Below are 21,148 nucleotides of genomic sequence, written 5' to 3'. Positions count from 1 at the left end.
TAGACAGTGAGGAAGGTTTTCAGAGCCTGCAGAAGGACTTGGACCATCTGGAAAAAATGGGCTGAAAAATGGCAGATGGAGCTTAATACACACAAGTGTGAGGTATTGCACGTTGGAAGGAGAAACCAAGGTAGAACATACAGGGTTAATGGTAAGGCACTGAGGAGTGCAGTAGAACAGAGGGATCTGGGAATACAGATACAAAATTCCCTAAAAGTGGCGTCACAGGTAGATAGGGTTGTAAAGAGAGCTTTTGGTACATTAGCCTTTATTAATCAAGATATTGAGTATAAGAGCTGGAATGTTATGACGAGGTTGTATAAGGCATTGGTGAGGCCGAATCTGGAGTATTGTGTTCAGTTTTGGTCACCAAATTACAGGAAGCATATAAATAAGTTTGAAAGAGTGCAGAGAAGGTTACAAGGGTGTTGCCGGGACTTGAGAAACTCAGTTACAGAGAAAGGTTGAATAGGTTAAGACTTTATTCCCTGGAGCGTCGAAGAATGAGGGGAGATTTGATAGAGGTATATAAAATTATGATGGGTATAGATAGAGTGAATGCAAGCAGGCTCTTTCCACTGAGGTAAGGGGAGATAAAAAACAGAGAAGACGGGTTAAGGGTGAGGGGAGAAAAGTTTAAACGGAACATTGTGGGGGGGGGGCTTCTTCACACAGAGAGTGGTGGGAGTATGGAATGAGCTGCCAGACGAGGTGCTAAAAGCGGGTTCTTTTAACATTTAAGAATAAATTGGATAGATACATGGATAGGAGGTGTACGGAGGGATATGGTCCATGTGCAGGTCAGTGGGACTAGGCAGAAAATGGTTCGGCACAGCAAAGAAGGGCCAAAAGGCCTGTTTCTATGCTGTAGTTTTTCTATGGTTTTCTATGGGTCTCGGCCTGAAACGTCGACTGTACCTCCTCCTAGAGATGCTGCCTGGACTGCTGCATTCACCAGCAACTTTGATGTGTGCAACACTCACTTTAGCCGGGGTGTGGTGGGTGTGGTCATAAATAGGAGTATCTGTGGAAATAAGTGAGAATGCAGGAAGTGCGTTACCTGGATCATGCCAGAGACAAGGTATTCTGAAAGGGCAGGGGTATCAGCCAGAAATGATTGTCCTTATTAGAGCTAACAACAGAGAAAAAAGGTCCTGCAAAGAGTATTTAGGGAGTGAAGAAGTAGGAAAGCTGGAGTGGTGATTTCAGGATTTCTTCCATTGCCACATGCTTGCGAGGTAAGATATTGTAATTTGGTACACCTAAATGAGGGGCTCATAATCTGGTGCAGGAGTGGAGGTGGGGGGCGAAGGTGCATCAGGAATATGGAACATTGGACTCCTTTGCAGAATAAGTGGGACTGGTGTAAGGAGGATGGGTTACAGTGAAGGGAAACTAATATTCACTCAGAGAATCTTGCTGGAGCCACCCTGATGATTTTTATCATGGGGCATGTGGAGGGGTTGTTGTGATCCAGAGCTACAGGTCAGTAAGTAGCATTGAGAGGAAGGTAGAGCTGGCACCGAAGGGCAGTAGTGAGTTTATTTCACTGCAGAGTGTAGAACAGTGAAAGCAGGTGTACTTAGAGCCTGGTTTAGCAATGGCACAGTGTCACAGGGTGCTAAAAGAGGTTGGAGGGCTGTTATGCTGATCAGGCAGAATGTCGCAAGTTTGAGGTCATCCCAGAGGGATATCCCGTAAGACAATCAGAGTGGAACTCAGGAATAAGAAAGGTGCAAACACTGTGATGGGGTTATACTGTAGGCCTCCCAATAGCCAGCAACTGAGAGGAAAAGATTTGTTAGCAGGTTATGGACTAATATAAAAACAATAGGATAGATCCCGTGGGTGAATAATCTTCTCAGAATGACTGGGGCTTCCTTACCACCAGAGGCCTGGATGGGACATTATTTGTGTGGTGTATTCCGAAAGGTTTCCAGAAATAGTGCATTGATGGTCCGCCAGAGTGAGGGACATATTTGGCAAATTATTGGGAAATTAGCCTAGCAAGATGATTGGGAAAATAACTAAAGATGATAATGCAGAAAGTTTTCAGATGGTTATTGATAAGGATAAAAATGGACCTGCAGGTGCATGAATGTAAGCTTGTGGAAGACAAATCGCAGAAGAATTGATCAGGAATCATAGAGAGTAGTCTGGGAGCTGATGTTACTGGATAGAGCTGGTTTTAAGGGATGTCGGACATGCGAGCGTCACTTACCGTCTAGCCGTCAGAAGTCAGGTGTTCACGGTTCCTGTGAGGAAGGTAGAGAAGGGCAGGGTCGTTCAAGAGCTTGATGTGATGAGAAATATTGTATTATTTTATAAATGCAAGAGCAGTCATGTGTAAGGTTGTGGAAGATGAAAATAGATAGTGTCTTAGAGGATTATACCAGAAACACGAAACAAGTCACACTGAGAATCAGGAGCGCGAACAGAAACCAGAAAATGAATACACTGAGTTTCTGCCTGGAGGCAAGAGTTAGCATGCGAGGTAGAAAATGAATATTTTGCATTCAATAGCTTTCACTATAGAGGAGGACATGGAGGACAGCGTGATCAGAAAGGGGGCATGGTGATATTCTCTGGCGTGTTGATACTAATGAGAAGGTACTGTTGGGACTCTAAGACCATTTAGATGGGCAAATAATTTGGGTTATTTGGTCCTTTGGGATACACAGACCACATGCAGTTAAATATGATGTTTAAACTGCTGGCAGCGTACTGTATAGTGACAAAACGTAACAATATCTGGCCCGTACTACAAGGGGAGAGTCTAACTCCTGCATGTCCTGCATATGTGACTGCTCAAGAAAGGCAGTAGTTGAATACAGGGACAGTGAACTTTACAATATCTAGACCTTCATTACCAGGACACAGGCCTATAATACTCAGAGCACTGTGAAGTGAGCACATTGACCTGCACATACCCAGCACAGTAATTCAACATTAAACACTTGTACAACACAGCCACTTCAAAGACAGACACCTGTACCCCCATAATTGGACTGCTATTCACAGACACTGTCAATGCCTTCCCTCTCACTTGGCATCTCTGACGAATTAACCCAGAGATGATAAAGGAGAACTTTGTATTATCTGTGCTTCAATTTCCAAAAGTTGTGGAAATGCCATGGGCTGAAAGAGGAACAAGAATGTAGGCATGTTATGGAAAATAGTAAAAGCAACTGAGTAGTGTGTCATTGCAATTTCTTCAAAATTGACTCAGATTATTTTAGAGCGAAATTTGTTGGATTTACGATCATTTACAGTCTATACTATGTAAGTTTGTGCAGAGTTAAGAATTTCACCGAAAACATTGATAATGTTAGAAACATAGTAAACCTACAACACAGTACAGGCCTTTCGGCCCACAAAGCTATGCTGAAGATATCCTTACCTTAGAACTGTTACGTACATCATGTGTATCTCGTGATTGTCCTATGACCGTGATGTAACTGAGTATCTTGTGAGCACAATGTAATAGTCTGGTGATGGTGGGGTGATGTAATTTTCCTGCCAGTGCGAGGTCACGTGATGACATGTTCCCAACAGGTATATAAAAGGGAGACCTCTGTTGCTCCGCAGTTTGATTCGTTGTTTAATTCGTCAGTTATTCCGTTATGCTACGTATTTGTCTCATAGCGCAGTTTCATTTTAAGGTGGAGTTGTACTTTCTATTGTAAGTCTAGCATTGGAGAGTGAAGACCTTACTAAAGTACGAAAACCTCAATGATTGAGTAAAGTTGCTGTCATTCGGTGGTTTAATACAGGATCGACCTTATTGAATCTTCGTTCAGAAATAGTGACCTGCATCTGGGATAACTCCTGTAAGATCAGGAAGTTTTGTGTAGTGTTCATTCGCCAGGAAAAGGTCAATTACTTTAAGCCATTTTATTTCCTTCGTCGTGAATCCTTTGGACAGAATCAACAGTAACATCACGTCCTCGAAGAAATTCGTTTCCAGAGAAGTCTCTCCTTATTGACTGTGTAAGTCAATTGGATTTCAGAATTTACAATTTTAAGACTGTGTTTGAATTTACCACTTTAAGACTGTTCGTATTTACCATTTTAAGAACTGTTCCAGAGTTGCCATGTAGCAGTTAACTTACGGTTAGGTTAGTCGTTTGTATACTTTTCGCTATTGTTGAGCAGAGTTTAATAAATATGATTGTTTGTTTATAAAGCCTGACTCAATTCTACATTAATTGTTGCTGATGACGTAACAGAACTACTTTGGCTTACCCATAGCGCTCTATTTTTCTAAGATCCATGTAGCCATCCAGGAGTCTCTTAAAAGTCCCTGTCGTTTCAGCCTCCACCACCGCTGCAGGCAGCCCATTCCATGCACTCACTATTCTCTGCGTTTAAAAAAAAACAACTTACACCTGACATCTCCTCTGTACCGACTTTCAAACAGATTAAAACTATGTCCTCTTGTGCTAGCAATTTAGTCATAGTCATAGTCATACTTTATTGATCCCGGGGGATATTGGATTTGGGTTACAGTTGCTCCATAAATAATAAATAGTAATAAAACCATAAATGGTAATATGTAAATTATGCCAGGAACTAAGTCCAGGACCAGCCTATTGGCTCAGGGTGTCTGACCCTCCATGGGAGGAGTTGTAAAGTTTGATGGCCACAGGCAAGAATGACTTCCTATGACGTTCTGTGTTGTATCTCGGTGGAATGAGTCTCTGGCTGAATGTACTCCTGTGCCCAACCAGTACATTATGTAGTGGATGGGGGACATTGTCCAAGATGGCATGCAACTTGGACAGCATCCCCTTTTAAGACACCACCGTCAGAGAGTCCAGTTCCATCCCCACAACGTCACTGGCCTTACGAATGAGTTTGTTGATTCTGTTGGTGTCTGCTACCCTCTGCCTGCTGCCCCAGCACACAACAGCAAACATGATAGCACTGGCCACCACAGACTCGTAGAACATCCTCAGCATCGTCCGGCAGATGTTAAAGGACCTCAGTCTCCTCAGGAAGTAGAGACGGCTCCGATCGCTCTTGTAGACGGCCTCAGTGTTCTTTGAGCAGTCCAGTTTATTGTCAATTCGTATCCCCAGTTACTTGTAATCCTCCACCAAGTCCACCCTGACCCCCTGTTTGGAAACAGGGGCCACCGGTACCTTAGCTCTCCTCAGGTCTACCACCAGCTCCTTAGTCTTTTTTAACATTAAACTACAGATAATTCTGCTCACACCATGTGACAAAGTTTCCTACCGTAGCCCTGTACTCAGCCTCATATCCCTTGCTGATGCATCCAACTATGGCAGAGTCATCAGAAAACTTCTGAAGATGACAAGACTCTGTGCAGTAGTTGAAGTCCAAGGTGTAAATGGTGAAGAGAAAGAGAGACAAGACGGTCCTCTGTGGAGCCCCAGGTCTGCTGATCACTCTGTCGGACAGACACTGTTATAAGCACATGTACTGTGGACTGCCAGTCAGGTAATCAAGAATCCATGACACCAGGAAAGCATCCACCTGCATCGCTGTCAGCTTCTCCTCCAGCAGAGCAGGGCGGATGGTGTTGAATGCACTGGAGAAGTCAAAAAACATGAGTCTCACAGTGCTCGCTGTCTTGTCCAGGTGGGCGTAGACACAGTTCAGCAGGTAGACAAGGCATCCTCAGCTCCTAGTCGGGGAAGGTAGGTGAACTGGAGGGGGTCTAAGTGTGGCCTGACCATAGGCCGGAGCAACTCCAGAACAAGTCTCTCCAGGGTCTTCATGATGTGGGAGGTCAATGTCACTGGTCTGTAGTCATTGAGGCCGCTGTGGCGCGGCGTCTTCGGCACAGGTACGAGGCAGGACGTCTTCCTCAGGCTCAGGTTGAATACATGGTGAAGTACTCCACTTAGCTGAGGGGCACAGGCTTTGAGCAGCCTGGTACTGACACCATCCGGTCCTGCAGCCTTGCATGGGTTGGGACGTTTCAGTTGAGTTCTCACCTGTTCAGCTGTGAAGCCCACAGTGGTGATTTCATGTGGGGAAGGTGTATAGTCATGAGAGCAGAGTGGGGGACTGTTAGGAGGGGTAGGAGGGGAGAGTGGAATATGCATTGGTTGGTGCCAGACAACAGATGACCCATGTGGGGGATGGGCAGGGGCCACAATGTCAAATCTGTTAAAGAACAGGTTAAGTTCGTTGGCCCTGTCCACACTGCCTTCAGCTCCTCTGTTGCTAGTTTGCCGGAACCCAGTGATGGTCCTCATCCCCCTCCAGACCTCTGTCATGTTGTACTGCTGGAGTTCCCACTCAAGCTTCCTCCTGTACCTGTCTTTAGCCTCCCTGAACCTAGCTTTCAGGTCCCTCTGTATTGCCCTCAGCTCCTCCCGATTTCCATCTTTCAGCCCTGGGGAAAAAAAAGAAAAAAACACTGACTATCCATACGATCAATGCCTCTCCTAATCTACTACACTTCTATGAAGTCACCTGTCATCCTCCGTCCCTCCAAGGAGAAAAGTCCGAGTTCACTAAAAATATTCTCATAAGACAAGCTCCCCTATCGCGGCAACATCCTTGTAATTCTCCTCTGCGTCCTGTCAATGGTTTCCACGTCCTTCCTATACTCAGGCGACCAGAATTGAGTACAGTACTACAAGTGGGGTCTGACCAGGGTCCAGAAGAGCTGCTCTTTGCTGTTAAACTCAATCCCACGATTGATGAAGACTAATGCACCGTATGCCTTCTTAACCTCAGAGTCAAACTGCGTAACAGCTTTGCGTGACCTATGGACTCGGGCCCCAAGATCCCTCTGATTCTCCACACAGCCAAGAGTCTTCCCATTAATGCTATATTCTGGCATCATATTTGATCTACCAAAAATAAACACATCACACTTAATTTGTTGAATCCCATCAGCCACTTCTGAGCCCAGATTTGCATCCTATCAATGTCCCGTTGTAAACCCATACAGACCGCCACACTAACCACTGCACCCCCAACATTTGTGTCATCAGCAAATCTACTAACCCCTCCCTCCACTTCCTCATCCAGGTCATTTATAAAAATCGCAAAGAGTAGTTGTTCTAGAACAGATCCCTGAGGCACACTACTGGTCACGGTCCTCCATGCAGAAGATAACCCGTGTACAATTACGCTTTGCCTTCTATGGGCAAGCCAGCTCTGGATCCACAAACCAAATATCCTTTGGATCCCATGGATCCCATGCCTCCTTATTCTCTCAGTAAGCCTTGCAAGGTGTACCTTATGAAATTCCTTGTTAAAATCCATATACACTACATCGACGGCTCTACTTCTACAATATTTACAGTTACATCCTCAAAATATTTAATCAGGCTCGTAAGGCAAGACATGCTTTTGACAAAGCCATGCTGACTATTCCTAATCATATTATGCCTCTCCAAATGTTCAGAAATCCTACTTCGCTGTCATGGTCTGGATCGGGGTCCATTTAAATTTACCTTGTTTATGTTACGATCCGGACCGTTGATTCCCTGTTTTTCCGTGTCCCTTGGCTTTGGTGATTAGAGGCAATTAACGCTTGGCTGAACCGATAGTTTATAGTCTCCGGCTTTCAGCCGTTCGGCACGGGAGCGTCTGCAAAGTTACAGCGTGCCAGTGACATCTGGCCGGAGCAAGCCTTGTCTCCGCCCGAAGCGAGTGCTGGTAATTCGCCTCTCCTCACCGGAGCAACCCTGTCCAGTTACCTCACCAAAGCGAGCCTGCAAAGTTTCCTCACCGAGGTAGGTCCGTCAGTTAACCCGCCGGAGGGAATCAAGAACCACTGTCTACTATTCCCGGGCCGAGTCGAGAGCTTGCCACTACCCGGAGGCTCCAAGTCAAGTCCTGGCTCCAGCGGCATTCTAGTACCAAGTCAAGTCCTGTTCCTGGCGGCATTCAAGCACCAAGTCAAGTCCTTTTCCTCGCGGCATTCAAGCCACAAGTCAAGTCCTTTCCCTGGCGGCATTCAAGCACCAAGTCAACTCCTGGTCCTGGCTGCATTCAAGCACCAAATCAAGTCCTGTTCCTGGCGGCATTCAAGCAGCAAGTCAAGTCCTGGCCCTGGCAGCTTCCCAGTTCTGAGTCAAGTCCTGGCCCTGGCCGTCTGTGATTCCTGTCCCACCCCCTTGTCTGAATACCTACTCTGCCCCTCTCGCCTCCAGCCCTCGTCTGCAGGACGCGCCCGCACTTCGGTCTAGTTCCATCGCCGGAGCTATATAGGTGCTGTCTGGTGTTCATTCGTGTTGGTCTTGTCTTGTCTTGTCCTCGCCTCCGTGGGGTAAGTCTGGCCGTCTTGCCGTTGTCCCGCGGGGAATCATGTCTTGTCCTGTCCTCGCCTCCGTGGGGTAAGTCAGGTCGTCTTGTCGTTGCCCCGCGGAGGGTCATGAGTCCCGGCCCTATGTCCTGTACCCAAGGTAGGGTCTCGACTCTGTGTTCTGTGTATGTGTCCATGGTTCCATGTACCTGCTCCCCGAGACCGAGGCTCTGTGCTCCCATGTTCTTCCTCTCCCTAGCCCATGTCATGTCCTTGCCTGGTTCTGGGGTCCGAGTCCGAGGGAGGATCCAGGTACCGGGTCCTTGCCCAGTCTCTGGCTCGGAGTCCATACCCTAGCCTCTTCATGTCTCCTCTAGTTCTGGGAGCCGATTCCGAGTCCAAGCCCAGACCCTTGGTCCCAGCCTAGTCGTAGTCCTGAGTCCTTGTCCAGTTCACTCTTTCCTGCTCCTGCCTTGCTCTCCTGGTATCAAACAATAAACTAAATCTTAGTAACCTCACAAGATGTGTCATGCATTTGGGTCCACCCTTGCTCCCAAAGCCCCTGCCTTGGTGACACTCTCAGGATCTTCTCCACCAACTTACCAACCTCTGACGTAAGACTCGCTGGCCTATAATTTCCTGGGCTATCCCAACTCCCTTTGTTGAATAAGGGAACGACATCCGCAACCATCCTATCCTCTGAAAAACTCCCGTCTTTACTAATGATTCAAGGATATTCATCAGAGTCTCAGCAAACTCCTCCCTCACTTTCCAGAGAGCCTGGGGTACATCCCGTACGGTGTCGGTGACTTATCCAAGTATATGCTTTCCAAAAGCTCCAGCTCTGTCTTAACGGGGACGATGGGAGCGAATCCAAATGCAAGACATCAACACTGAAGTACTTTGAACAGGACTTGGTGTGTCAAGCAAGCAAGGTAAGTGGGGAAGAAACGATGCTGGACATGACACAGGCCCTAGACGAGGCTAGGATAGAGGGTCTGGTCTAGGACATAGAAACATAGAAACAAAGAAAATAGGTGCAGGAGTAGGCCATTCAGCCCTTCATGCCTGCACCGCCATTCAGTATGATCATGGCTGATCATCCAACTCAAAACCCTGTACCAGCCTTCCCTCCATACCCCCTGATCCCTGTAGCCAAAAGGGCCATATCTAACTCCATCTTAAATATAGCCAATGAACTGACCTCAACTGTTTCCTGTGGCAGAGAATTCCACAGATTCGCACTCTCTGTGTGAAGAAGTTTTTTTTTTTCTCTCATCTCGGTCCTAAAAGGCTTCCCCTATATCCTTAAACTGTGACCCCTCGTTCTGGACTTCCCCAACATCAGGAACAATCTTTCTGCATCTAGCCTGTCCAATCCCTTTAGAATTTTATACGTTTCAATCAGATCCCCCCCTCAATCTTCTAAATTCCAGCGAATATAAGCCTAGTCGATCCAGTCTTTCCTCATATGAAAATCCTGCCATCCCGGGAGTCAATCTGGTGAACCTTCTCTGTACTCCCTCTATGGCAAGGATGTTTTTCCTCAGATTAGGGGATCAAAACAGCACACAATACTCCAAGTGTGGTCTCACTAAGGCCTTGTACAACTGTAGTAGTACCTTCCTCCTCCTGTACCCGAATCTTCTTACTATGAATGACAGCATACCACTCGCCTTTTTCACCGGCTGCTGTACCTGCATGCCCACTTCCAACGACTGGTGTACAATGACACCCAGGTCTCGTTGCACCTCCCCTTTTCCCAATCGTCCGCAAACTTGGGGATACTGCATGTAATTCCCTCGTCTAAATCATTAATATATATTATAAACAACTGGGGTCCCAGCACTGAGCCTTGTGGTACCCCACTAGTCACTGCCTGCCATTCTGAAAAGTCCCGTTTATTCCCACTCTTTGCTTTCTCTCTGCCAACCAATTCTCTATCCACATCAATACCATACCCACAATACTGTGAGCTTTAAGTTTGCACACTAATCTTCTGTGTGGGACCTTGTCAAAAGACTTTTGAAAATCTAAATTTACCACATCGACTGGTTCTCCCCTATCCACTCTACTACTTACATCTTCAAAAAATTCTATGAGATTCGTTATGCATGATTTTCCTTTCACAAATCCATGCTATCTTTGTCTGCTCATTTCACTGCTTTCCAAATGTGCTGTTATCACATTTTTGATAACTGACTCTAGAATCTTCCCCACCACCGATGTCAGGCTAGCCGGTCTATCATTCCCTGGTTTCTCTCTCTTTTTTTTTTAAAAAGCGGGGTACATTAGTCCCCCTCCAATCCTCAGGAACTAATCCAGAATCGAAGGATTTTTGAAAAATTATCATTGATGCATCCACTATTTCTTGGGCTACTTCCTTAAGCATTCTGGGATGCAGACCATCTGGCCCTAGGGATTTTTCTGCCTTTAATCTCTTCAATTTACTTAACACCATTTTCCTACTAATATGTATTTCCCTCAGTTCATCCAACTCACTAGACCCTCGCTTGAGATAATCTGCTCAGCAAATATTTCATTGTGTTGTCCGTATACTGCTTTATATTCAATTATGTTGCACACATTTATCAATAATCCACAACAGGTTCGTGAAATATCATGGAACTCCGAACATTTGCTAACGCGTTACTGGCAGTCGATGGTTTGAACATGGCACCTAACTCAGTCAATCATTCATATACAAATACGGACAATGAATTGGTAGAATGTTCGCGGGCTGTTTCAACAGAATATTTGCAAATGCAGTGCAGCTGCTACAAGACCAAAAATACAGAAACACGATCATCCTATTATTGATTCCAAACCGTTGGTAGTACGCTCCCTGAAATGAGCGAGGTCCTCAATGAATAGTTCTCCTCCGTGTTCACCAATAAGAGGGAACTTGATGATGGTGAGGACAATATGAGTGAAGTTGACGTTCTGGAATATGTTGATATTAAGGGAGAGGGGGTGTCGGAGTTATTAAAATACATTAGCACGGATAAGTTCCCGGGGCCTGATGGAATATTCCCCAGGCTGCTCCACGAGGCGAGGGAAGAGATTGCTGAGCCTCTGGCTAGGATCCTTATGTCCTCGTTGTCCACGGGAATGGTACCCGAGGATTGGAGAGAGGCGAATGTTGACATCTCGTTCAAAAAAAGATAGTAGGGATAGTTCGAGTAATTATAGACCAGTGAGCCTTACGTCTGTCGTGGGAAAGCTATTGGAAACAATTCTTAGAGATAGGATCTCTGGGCATTTAGAGAATCATGGTCTGATCAGGAACAGTCAGCATAGCTTTGTGAAGGGCAGATCGTGTATAACAAGCCTGATAGTGTTCTTTGAGGAGGTGACCAGGCATATAGATCAGGGTAGTGCAGTGGATGTGATCTATATGGATTTTAGTAAGGCATTTGACAAGGTTCCACACGGTAGGCTTATTGAGAAAGTCAGAAGGCATGGGATCCAGGGAAGTATGGCCAGGTGGATTCAAAATTGGCTTGTCTGCAGAAGGCAGAGGGTGGTGGTGGAGGGAGTACATTCAGATTGGAGGATTGTGAATAGTGGTGTCCCACACGGATCTGTTCTGGGAGCTCTACTTTTCGTGATTTTTATTAACAACCTGGATGTGGGGTTAGAAAGGAGGGTTGGCAAGTTTGCAGATGACACAAAGGTTTCTGGTGCTGTAGATAGTGTACAGGATATTCAAAGATTGCATAGAGACATTGATAGGATGCAGAAGTGGGCTGAGAAGTAGCAGATGGAGTTCAACTCGGAGAAGTGTGAGGTGGTACACTTTGGAAGAACAAACTCCAAGGCAGAGTACAAAGTAAATGGCAAGATACTTGGTAGTGTGGAGGAGCAGAGGGATCTCAGGGTACATGTCTACAGATCACTGAAAGTTGTCTCATGGGTAGATAGGGTAGTTAAGAAAGTTTATGAGGTATTATCTTTCATAAGTCGAGGGATAGAGTTTAAGAGTCGTGATGTAATGATGCAGCTCTATAAAACTCTAGTTAGGCCACACTTGGAGTACTGTGTCCAGTTCTGGTCGCCTCACTATAGGAAGGATATGGAAGCATTGGAAATGGTACAGAAGAGATTTACCAGGATGACGCTTGGTTTAGAGTGTATGCATTATGATCAGAGATTAGGGGAGCTAGGGCTTTACTCTTTGGGAGAACGACGATGAGAGGAGACATGATAGAGGTGTACAAGATAATAAGAGGAACAAACAGAGTGGATAGCCGGCACCTCTTCCCCAGGGCACCACTGCCCAATACAAGAGGACGTGGCTTTAAGGTAAGGGGTGGGAAGTTCAAGGGGGATTTTAGAAGAAGGAATTTTTTTTTACTCAGAGAGTAGTTGATGCGTGAAGTGCACTGCCTGAGTCAGTGGTCGAGGCACAGATACCGGTGAAGTTTAATAGACTACTAGACAGGTGTATGGAGGAATTTAAGGTGGGGGCTTATATGTGAGGCAGGGTTTGAGGGTCGGCACAACATTGTGGGCCGAAAAGCCTGTACTGTGCTGTACAATGCTATGTCTATGTCTATATCGATACTTTTATAAAGAAGGCATGATAGCAACTATATTTCATTAGAGTTTGAAGAGATGTGTTATGTCCACAAGTACACTCAAAAACTGTCAATTGATGTACCGTGGAGAGCATTCTGACAGGCTGCTTCACTGTCTGGTATGGGGGGCTATTGTACAGGACCGAACGAAGCTGCAGAGGGTTGTACATTTAGTCAGTTCCATCTTGGGTAGAAGCCTACTAAATACCCAAGGAGCAGTGTCTCAGAAAGGCAGCATCTATTATTAAGGACCTTCAGCACCCAAGGCATGCCCGTTTTTCACTGTTACCATTAGGTCGGAGATACAGAAACCTGAAGGCACACACTCAGTGATTCATTAATTGCTCCTTCCCCTCTGCCATCCGATTCCTAAATTGGCATCGGACCCCTGGACATCATCTGACTTGTTCTGATATATAGTATTTAAGTTTTTTGCACAATTTCTCATATATTCAATATATGTATACTGAGGTTTATTGATTGATTGATTATTCCTTTTTTATTCTATATTATGTTTTGCATTAAACTGCGACTACTAATTATCAAATTTCACGTCACATACCGTTGATAATAACCCTGATTCTGATTCGTCCACCTGCAGGTTCAGACTTACCCTTCATAATACCCAGGGGAAAACCTCCAGAATTATAATCCGTAAATCTATCTCAATGAAACCCCACTAATCTCGCTAGGCTCATTTCCCACTAACATCTCAAGTATGTCCCCTCCCTGGTGGACCATTTACATGCTGTTTCTGTAAACCATCATAGATACACCTGACAAATAATCCCCCGTCCAAGCCTCAGGTGGTAAGGAGGTGCAAGTCATTCTGGAGAGAAGATTAACCAACTAGTGTATTCTATTGTTTGACATCAGTCAATAACCTGCTGACATGTCCGTTTCCCTCTCTTACTGGCTATTGTGACGGGATGACTTCGAGCTGGTGACATTCTGCCTAATCAGCAGTGCGGCTCCTCAACCTCTTTTAGCTCCCTCTGGACTCTCTAAATCATCTAAATCCTGGAATGTTTAGATACCAGTCCTGACTCTCTCTCAACCAGATATCTGCAACGGATGAATCACCGTGCCATGTATAAATGCAGGATCTGGTTATGTCTGCCTTAACAGTTTTCCCCCTACACTGAAATAAACTCACTTTTGCCGTTCGGTGCCACTGTGCTCATTATGGTGACCCCATCTTGACTTCCTTTAGGTTTGCTTTGACCTCATCTCTACCTTCCATCAATGCAACCTACTGACCTGTAGCTCTGGACACCAACATATCCTCCAGATGTCACTTGATAAAAATCATCAGGGTGGCTTCAGCAAGATTCCCTGTGAGAATATAATTTCAGTGTAATCCATCCTCCTTATACCGGAAACCCCAATGATGGGTGTTCCTGATGTCTCATTCGCTCACTATCCTTCGCGACCTCAGCCCTGGAGATGTCTCCTTCTCGAGCTCACTCCTTCACAGTCTCATTCACTCTCACTATCTCTCTCTCCCTCCCACCCCTCTCTCCTACCGCGATGTCTGCTTCTCTCGCTTTCCCTCACGCCCACCCTCGCGCACGCTCTCACCCTCCTGCTCACTCTCGCGCCCTCTCCCTCAGGCTCTCCATCTTGCGCGCTCTTCCTCGCGCCCCCTTTCTCGCGAAGTCTCAGTCACTTTCTCTCTCTCCCACCGTCAAACGTGACGCTGTCTCCTTCTCACGCTCACTCCTTCACGATATCTCATTCTCTCTCTGTCTCTCTGTCTCGCTCTGTCTCGCTCTGTCTCTGTCTCTCTCTGTCTCTCTCTGTCTCTCTCTGTCTGTCTGTCTGTCTGTCTCTCTCTCTCTCTCTCTCTATCTCTCCCACTCCTCTCTCCGAACGCGATGTCTGCTTCTCACGCTCACTCCTTCACGATGTCTCACTCGCTCCCACTATCTCTATATTTTGACCTCTCTCTCTCTCCCTTTTCTCCATCTATCTTTCTCCCCCATTCTCTCTCTCTCTCTCTTTCTCTATCACTATATTCCTCACAGAGCTACGAGTGAAAGTAATGTTAATTTGTCTTCAATTGTAAAACAAAATCTCTGTTACATAGAGATAGTTCAAGGTGGCAATGAGAAGGGAAACCTTCAGGTAGAGAAGGAGGAGAAAAGAGGTTGAAGGAAAAGACGGGTTGTGACGGAAGCAGGAGTGGTTGATACAGTCGAAAATATTATCCAAGATCAGGCAGTTTTGTCAGAACCTGGAAGCAGGGGAAACAGGTTCGTCTCGAGCTTCATTTTAACATGGCGGGACGTGAGATGCAAAGGGGATTTCTCTGGGAATATGAAGCCAGCGATGCCATCGGGATCAGCTTTAAACAGCTGTCTTGTCAAACTAAGCAACACACACATAATAGAAAGGAGTAAACAGTTGTCAGGTTTCTGATGAAGGGTGGCGGTCCGAAACGTCGACAATTTACTCTTTTCCATAGATGCTGCCAGACCTGCTGAGCGCCTCCAGCATTTTCTGTGAGAAACGTCATCAGGGTCTGATTTTGTGTTTGTTGTCTTGAATTGCGACCATCTGCAGATTTTCTCGTGTTTGTTTTGTAACTCTGTTCATCACATTGTTACCATTTACCCACAAGTGGGGAGCTAGAATAGGACGTATGAAGGCAGCTAAATTGTAATACTTTACAGCATTTATTTCTAACGTTTCATGAGTTTCAAAATCAGATTCAGTGGGTATTTCACCGCATTCTTTAGTTCCTCTCGGAATTTGCTCTGAGTCAGGGCGTAAATACACGTGTTGGTGCAGGAACTGAGAATCTGCAGCATTATCGATGTTTGGTCTGTGACGTAACGAGGATCCGTGACAGAACGAACATAACTGTTTGTAACCCGTCTATAGATAGAGAATACCACCATTGTTCCCCACAACAATATGAAACTACCGGTGATGCTGAACAGCAAAACGATGGATTTGCGTCGGTTCCCCATCTCCCGGTCCTTGTCATTCTCTCCACTCTTTTGTCCCCGGAGCCCCCTGCGGGCTCGATTGGCCGCTAGAATCCGCCTGACAGTCAGAATATTGAACAGCAACATCAGAATGAAAGGGATGCAAGGGTAGAATATGCGGTGAAAAATCTCAAATGCGGCCCATGAGGGAGAATTTGTGAAGCTCGGTGTTAAAACACAATACCAGGAAACACCATCAATTATTTTTCCAGCCCCGTACACAAAGCCCCAGGGGACAGTCTCCAAACACGCCAGCACACTCACTGCCCCGATAACCACAGCCGCCGTTCTCTCGGTGCAATATTTTGTTTTCAGCTTCTCATAGCAAATAGCCACAAATCGATCGACGGTGAAAGCGACAGTCAGCCAGACTGAGGTCGCAGTGCTCGCAAACATCAACCATTCACCGAGTCTGCACACAGGAGTGATTCGCAGGAATGATCGGGGAAAATAAATCTCAGCAGTCCACTTCAGCAGCGGATTCGAAATAACGACCAGGAGATCGGCCGCTGCCATTCCCACAAGGTAGAGAGTGATACATTTGGAGAGACCGCACTTTCCTCGGGACAGGATCACAATCGCCACCAAGTTCGCTGGAAGAGAGACAGGGAACAGCAGTTTGAGAAATTCCAAACAGAATCCAATTCTGCAGTTCGAGCGATCCTGTAATCTTTCCACTTAATATTTGAATTTAGTGGTGGGAGGGACGAGAGAGGCTACAAGTTGAGAAAATACTGATTAGAAGCCAGTGCAGCAGGTTCAGGGTAACCTGTGATATTGCCACTTAACTGTTGGATTTAGCATGGGAGGGTCGAGGGAGGGTAAAGATCTGGCGGAGACAAGGAAGGAGTTTACATAGTAAAATAATTTGAATACGGATTACTTACTGTGACCGAAATGTGAAATGTCAGCGGAAAGCTAAAACTGAGTAACTACCTCCTCAGAGTCAATACTGGATGGAACATTTTCTACCGGTGCCTTCCGCGTCTCGTTCGGACGCTGATGGCGGGATTCCTCCATTAGACAGTCATGGCGATCACTCTCAGCGACAGAACTGCCGAAGGACGGAACAAAAACAGGAAATGCTGGAAATGCTAATTCGGGTAAAACAGAATATGTGGAAAAACAGTTAAAACAGTTCTCCACAGAACTGTTCTCGGATAGACCCCAGACACGTGTGTTAACTGCTTTCTCGTTCTGTACAAGCTGCTTGGGGTTTCGTGTTTATTGTGTTGTCCATCAACTGCTTTATATTCAGTGATATTGCGCACAGTTATTAAAAATCCACAACAGGTCCGTGAAACATCATGGGACTCCGGACATTTGCTAACGCGTTACAGCCAGTCGATTGATTGAGCACCGCACCGAACTCAGGCAATCTCTCGTATACAAATACGGACAAGATTGTGCGCGGTGTGTTTCAACACAATATTTGCAAATGCAGTTCAGCTGCTACAAGACCAAAAATACAGAAACAAGAACATCCCATTATTGATCCCAAACTGTTCGTAGAACGCTGCCTGACCCACTCAGTACCACAGATGTTGGCAGAATCCCTCAATTCCGGTAGCCGTTTATTTCAGATCCTGATCCCAGAATCCATATCCCCGGTGTTTCCATTCCAACCCTGAAATACGGAATACTAGAACTGGTATGTGGCAGTGATAGGAACAATTACAACATTGGAAGTAAATATTATTTTCCACCAACAGCAGCTGAGACTGCGACTTACCGGGAATTCCAAAGGCTGAAATAAAAGGATAGTAAATGTCTCGTATCCGCCAGATGACTGGATACACCATTTCATGAGAATCTGTGATTCGTGTTGCTCCTGAATTCACAGCTCCGGCAGATACCGGGCTGATGCTTCACATCAACCCTGATTTATACAGAAGCTCAGTCTCCAGAGATACGGTTATACTCCTCACTAACTTTCTCAGTTACAGGTACTACAACGAGCAATTTGATTCAACACCATTGTCTCTGATGTACATATACTGTATACATGAAAATTCTGTGGCATTACCTCAGTAGTGTCTCTGGTGGAAATAGGCCGGTAGCTTTAACTACAAGGACTGAATCTTGTCACGGAGCAGCTACATTTAGAGATTTCATTTTGTTGTCTATTTATTCAGTATTCAACGAAGACCAGCGACGCTGTCCTAATCCTGCCTTCTTTTTTTCTGTAGCTTCCCATTTTGATCTGTCCTTCAGTCATTCAGCTTCATCCTGGTCATTAAGGATACAATAGAGAAAAATGTCGGGATGGAAACGATCAATTGACCACGTTACTGATGTAGAAACACGAGAAAATCTGCAGATGCTGGAAATCCAAGGGAACACACTAGAATTCTGCTGAGTTCCTGCAGCATTTTGTGTTGGAGTTTCAGATGCAGTAGTCTTTTATACACATCTTAAATTTGACATGGTCAAAAGGTAATTGGACAGAAATGTGTTCTTGTGCAACAGAATGGAAGACCGGTAAAATAATAAAAATAGTACTCGGAATTGGAAGAACAATAAATGCAGGACGACTAAAAGTGAACGAGAAAACGACTAGCGTGAGATACAGAGAGAGAGAGAGAGACAGACAGACAGACAGACACAGAGAGAGAGAAAGAGAGACAAACAGACAGAGAGAGAGACAGACAGAGAGAGAGAGAGAGAGACAGAGAGAGAGAGTGAGAGAGAGAGAGAGCGATAGAGAGTTGGAAAAAGCGAGAGAGAGAAGGGAACAGAGAGAGAGTGAGAGAGAGACAGAGAGAGAGAGGGGGGAGAGGGAGAGAGAGAGAGAGAGAGAGGGAGAGAGAGAGAGAGAGAGAGAGAGAGAGAGACAGAGAGAGGGAACAGGCTGTGTGACACTGTCGGATCTGTGGTGCCCTCCAAAACTGAGATCGGCTTGTTAAATGGATGATCCGTATTATTTTGATTTCTGTACTGCGAGGTACAAAATGAACACTCTGCATTCATCGATGTTCACTCAGGAGAAGGACCTGGAGGAAAGCGAGATCAGGAAGCGGGTATGGTGACATTCTCGGGCGTGTTGAACCTAAGGAAGAGCTGTTGTTGGGTCTCTCAAAGTGTATTAAGGTGGGCATATACTTTGGGGGAATTAGTCCACTGGGGGACACTGACCACATGAGGGCAAACACACAGATCGAACTCACATCATGGTCAACACACACACAGTGAGCTGACGGGACTGTTCCTGTGCTGTTCTGTTCACTGTAAATTGCTCAATGACTTGAGAAGAATGGGCAAAGGATCAAAGGATCATGTAATGACATTCTTATTTTTACACTGACTGTGGTTCTCATCTGGGGCACACTGCCTGCAGGGGTGATGGGAATAGCCAATTAAATTGTTCATAGTGGAACTGGACAGGTCCTTCCGGGACAATAACCCGCTGAGCTGTGGGAACAGAACTGGGAATGGGACAGTGGAATGTTGTACTATAGACTTGATGCTCTATAGTATAGAATTGATGGGTTGAATGTTCTAGGGCATCCCCCGATGATCCGGTGTCCACTAATGATCCGGAACATTCGGTCTGGCCTCCATGAACCATCTAATTTACCTGGGTGTACAAGGTATTTCTTTCTGTAATAATGAGGCACTCTGTAAAAACACTGGCAGTGCATTCCATGCCCACTGAGATGCCAGAGCACAACACTGGTCAGTGAGAGTACGAAGCAGTACACGACTCTAACACAAGGACAGAAATTTATGAAAATATATTAGTATTGATCCAGAGCAGAGCAGAATAGGGGAACAGACATCACCACAACCCCAGCACTGTTTTTTTGGTGCCACAGATTTCAAGCACCAGCCCATTGGCTCTACAGATAAAGACATGGAAAACCCCAGATTGCATTGTAAATTCACAGCCGAACGCAGACCACACTCATCCCGTTGTGTACACCAGCCACCTGCAAAACTGCAAGAACACTGACCTGCACAAACCAGCTCTGGACTGCATGGACACTGCCCACTTTAGCTCCAGCAATGCACAGCAGGGAGGCGGACAAGTAGAAACCAAAAATGTCCTGCAGGAACACAGACTGCTGCAACTCAGCATGGTGAGGAAGGCCAGGCTGAATCTCTGGTATAAACATGCCCTTCATAAGAGACTGTCCAAGAACAGTCAGTAGTGGACTACAGGGACAAAGTACCTCACAATATCCAGACATTCACTTCCACGACACAGAACATTAAAATGCTCAGCACTGTGCAGTGAGCGCAGAGACATGTACACACCCGGCACTCCACCGTTAAACTCTAGTACTATCCCAGCAATTCAAGGACAGAGACCTGCACAACCCTAATAATGAACTGCATTTCATGGACTCTATCTACCCCCTCCCTCCCAGTGGGCATCTTTCAGGATGGACCGGAGAATTGATAAAGTGGCATCTTGAGATGCTGTGTGTTTCCATTTCCAACTGTTTTTAAAATGCCAGCAAGAGAAAGTGGAACAGAAATGTAGGCAGGCTACAGGAAAGATGTAATAGCAACAGAGTAGTGTGTGACTATAATTTCCCCAATATTGACTGGAATTCATTGAGTGTGGAAGTTTTGAGGAGCAGAATTTCCTGGCATCCTGGAACGATTTACCGGCATTTACAGCCCATACTCCCCAGTTTCAGCAGATTTACTATGTTGTGTAAAACTTAGACAAACTTCTGTGGGTGTATAGTGGAGAATATCCTGACTGGATACATCATGGTCTGGTACCAATGACAATGTAAGGAATAGGAAATGAAAAGTCAAGATGCGAATACTGTTGTTTTCATGTTCCTCCGAGATTTGCTGACGAGCCAAGATACAAATGGACTGTCATCGTTTGGTTTTACCGAATCGTTTCCAGCCGGGTGGGTCCAGCCGTTTGCCATTGCTCCGAGTGGGGAATTCTGTCTCTTCGTGCCCAGCTGAGTGATTGCCGGCCGTTTACCGCTTCATAACCTACTCTGTGCCCAGACTAGAACTGTCTGTTGTTGTTTAGTTTCGGCTTCTCGTATACAGCTGAGAAGATCCGGCCGTTTGCGGCTACTCCGGGATGGGTATTCTATATCTTCGTTGTCCAAGTCCAAGTCCAAGTCCATGCTCTGAGTTCCAGGTAAGTCCAAGTCCAGGCTCTGTGCTCCAGTCCACGTCCAAGTCCAGGCTCATTGTTCCAGTCCAATTGCAAGTCCAGGCTCTGGGATCCAGTGCAAGTCCAGGTCCAGTCTCTGTGTTCCAGTCCAAGTCCAAGTCCAGGTTCCGTGTCCAAATCCGAGTCCAAGTCCCGGTTCCGTGTCCAAGTTTCTAGTCATGGCTCCGTATTCAAGTTTCTTGTCGCAGCT

General features: G+C 45.8%; 1 protein-coding gene across 1 annotated transcript in view; it reads right to left on the bottom strand.

Moving 5' to 3' along the window:
- Positions 1 to 21,148, bottom strand: part of LOC140189181 (uncharacterized) — an 82,691-nt gene that overhangs the window by 25,777 nt on the left and 35,766 nt on the right. Inside the window, exon 5 of the mRNA XM_072245874.1 lies at positions 15,503 to 16,399. Coding sequence (XP_072101975.1) covers positions 15,503 to 16,399 — 897 coding nt within the window. The remainder of the gene's footprint in view (positions 1 to 15,502; positions 16,400 to 21,148) is intronic.

The sequence above is a fragment of the Mobula birostris genome, chromosome 28, assembly GCF_030028105.1.
Source record: "Mobula birostris isolate sMobBir1 chromosome 28, sMobBir1.hap1, whole genome shotgun sequence".
Lineage (NCBI taxonomy): Eukaryota > Metazoa > Chordata > Chondrichthyes > Myliobatiformes > Myliobatidae > Mobula > Mobula birostris.
The sequence above is the reverse complement of the archived record's forward strand: the minus strand, read 5'-3'. Positions and strand labels throughout refer to the sequence as shown.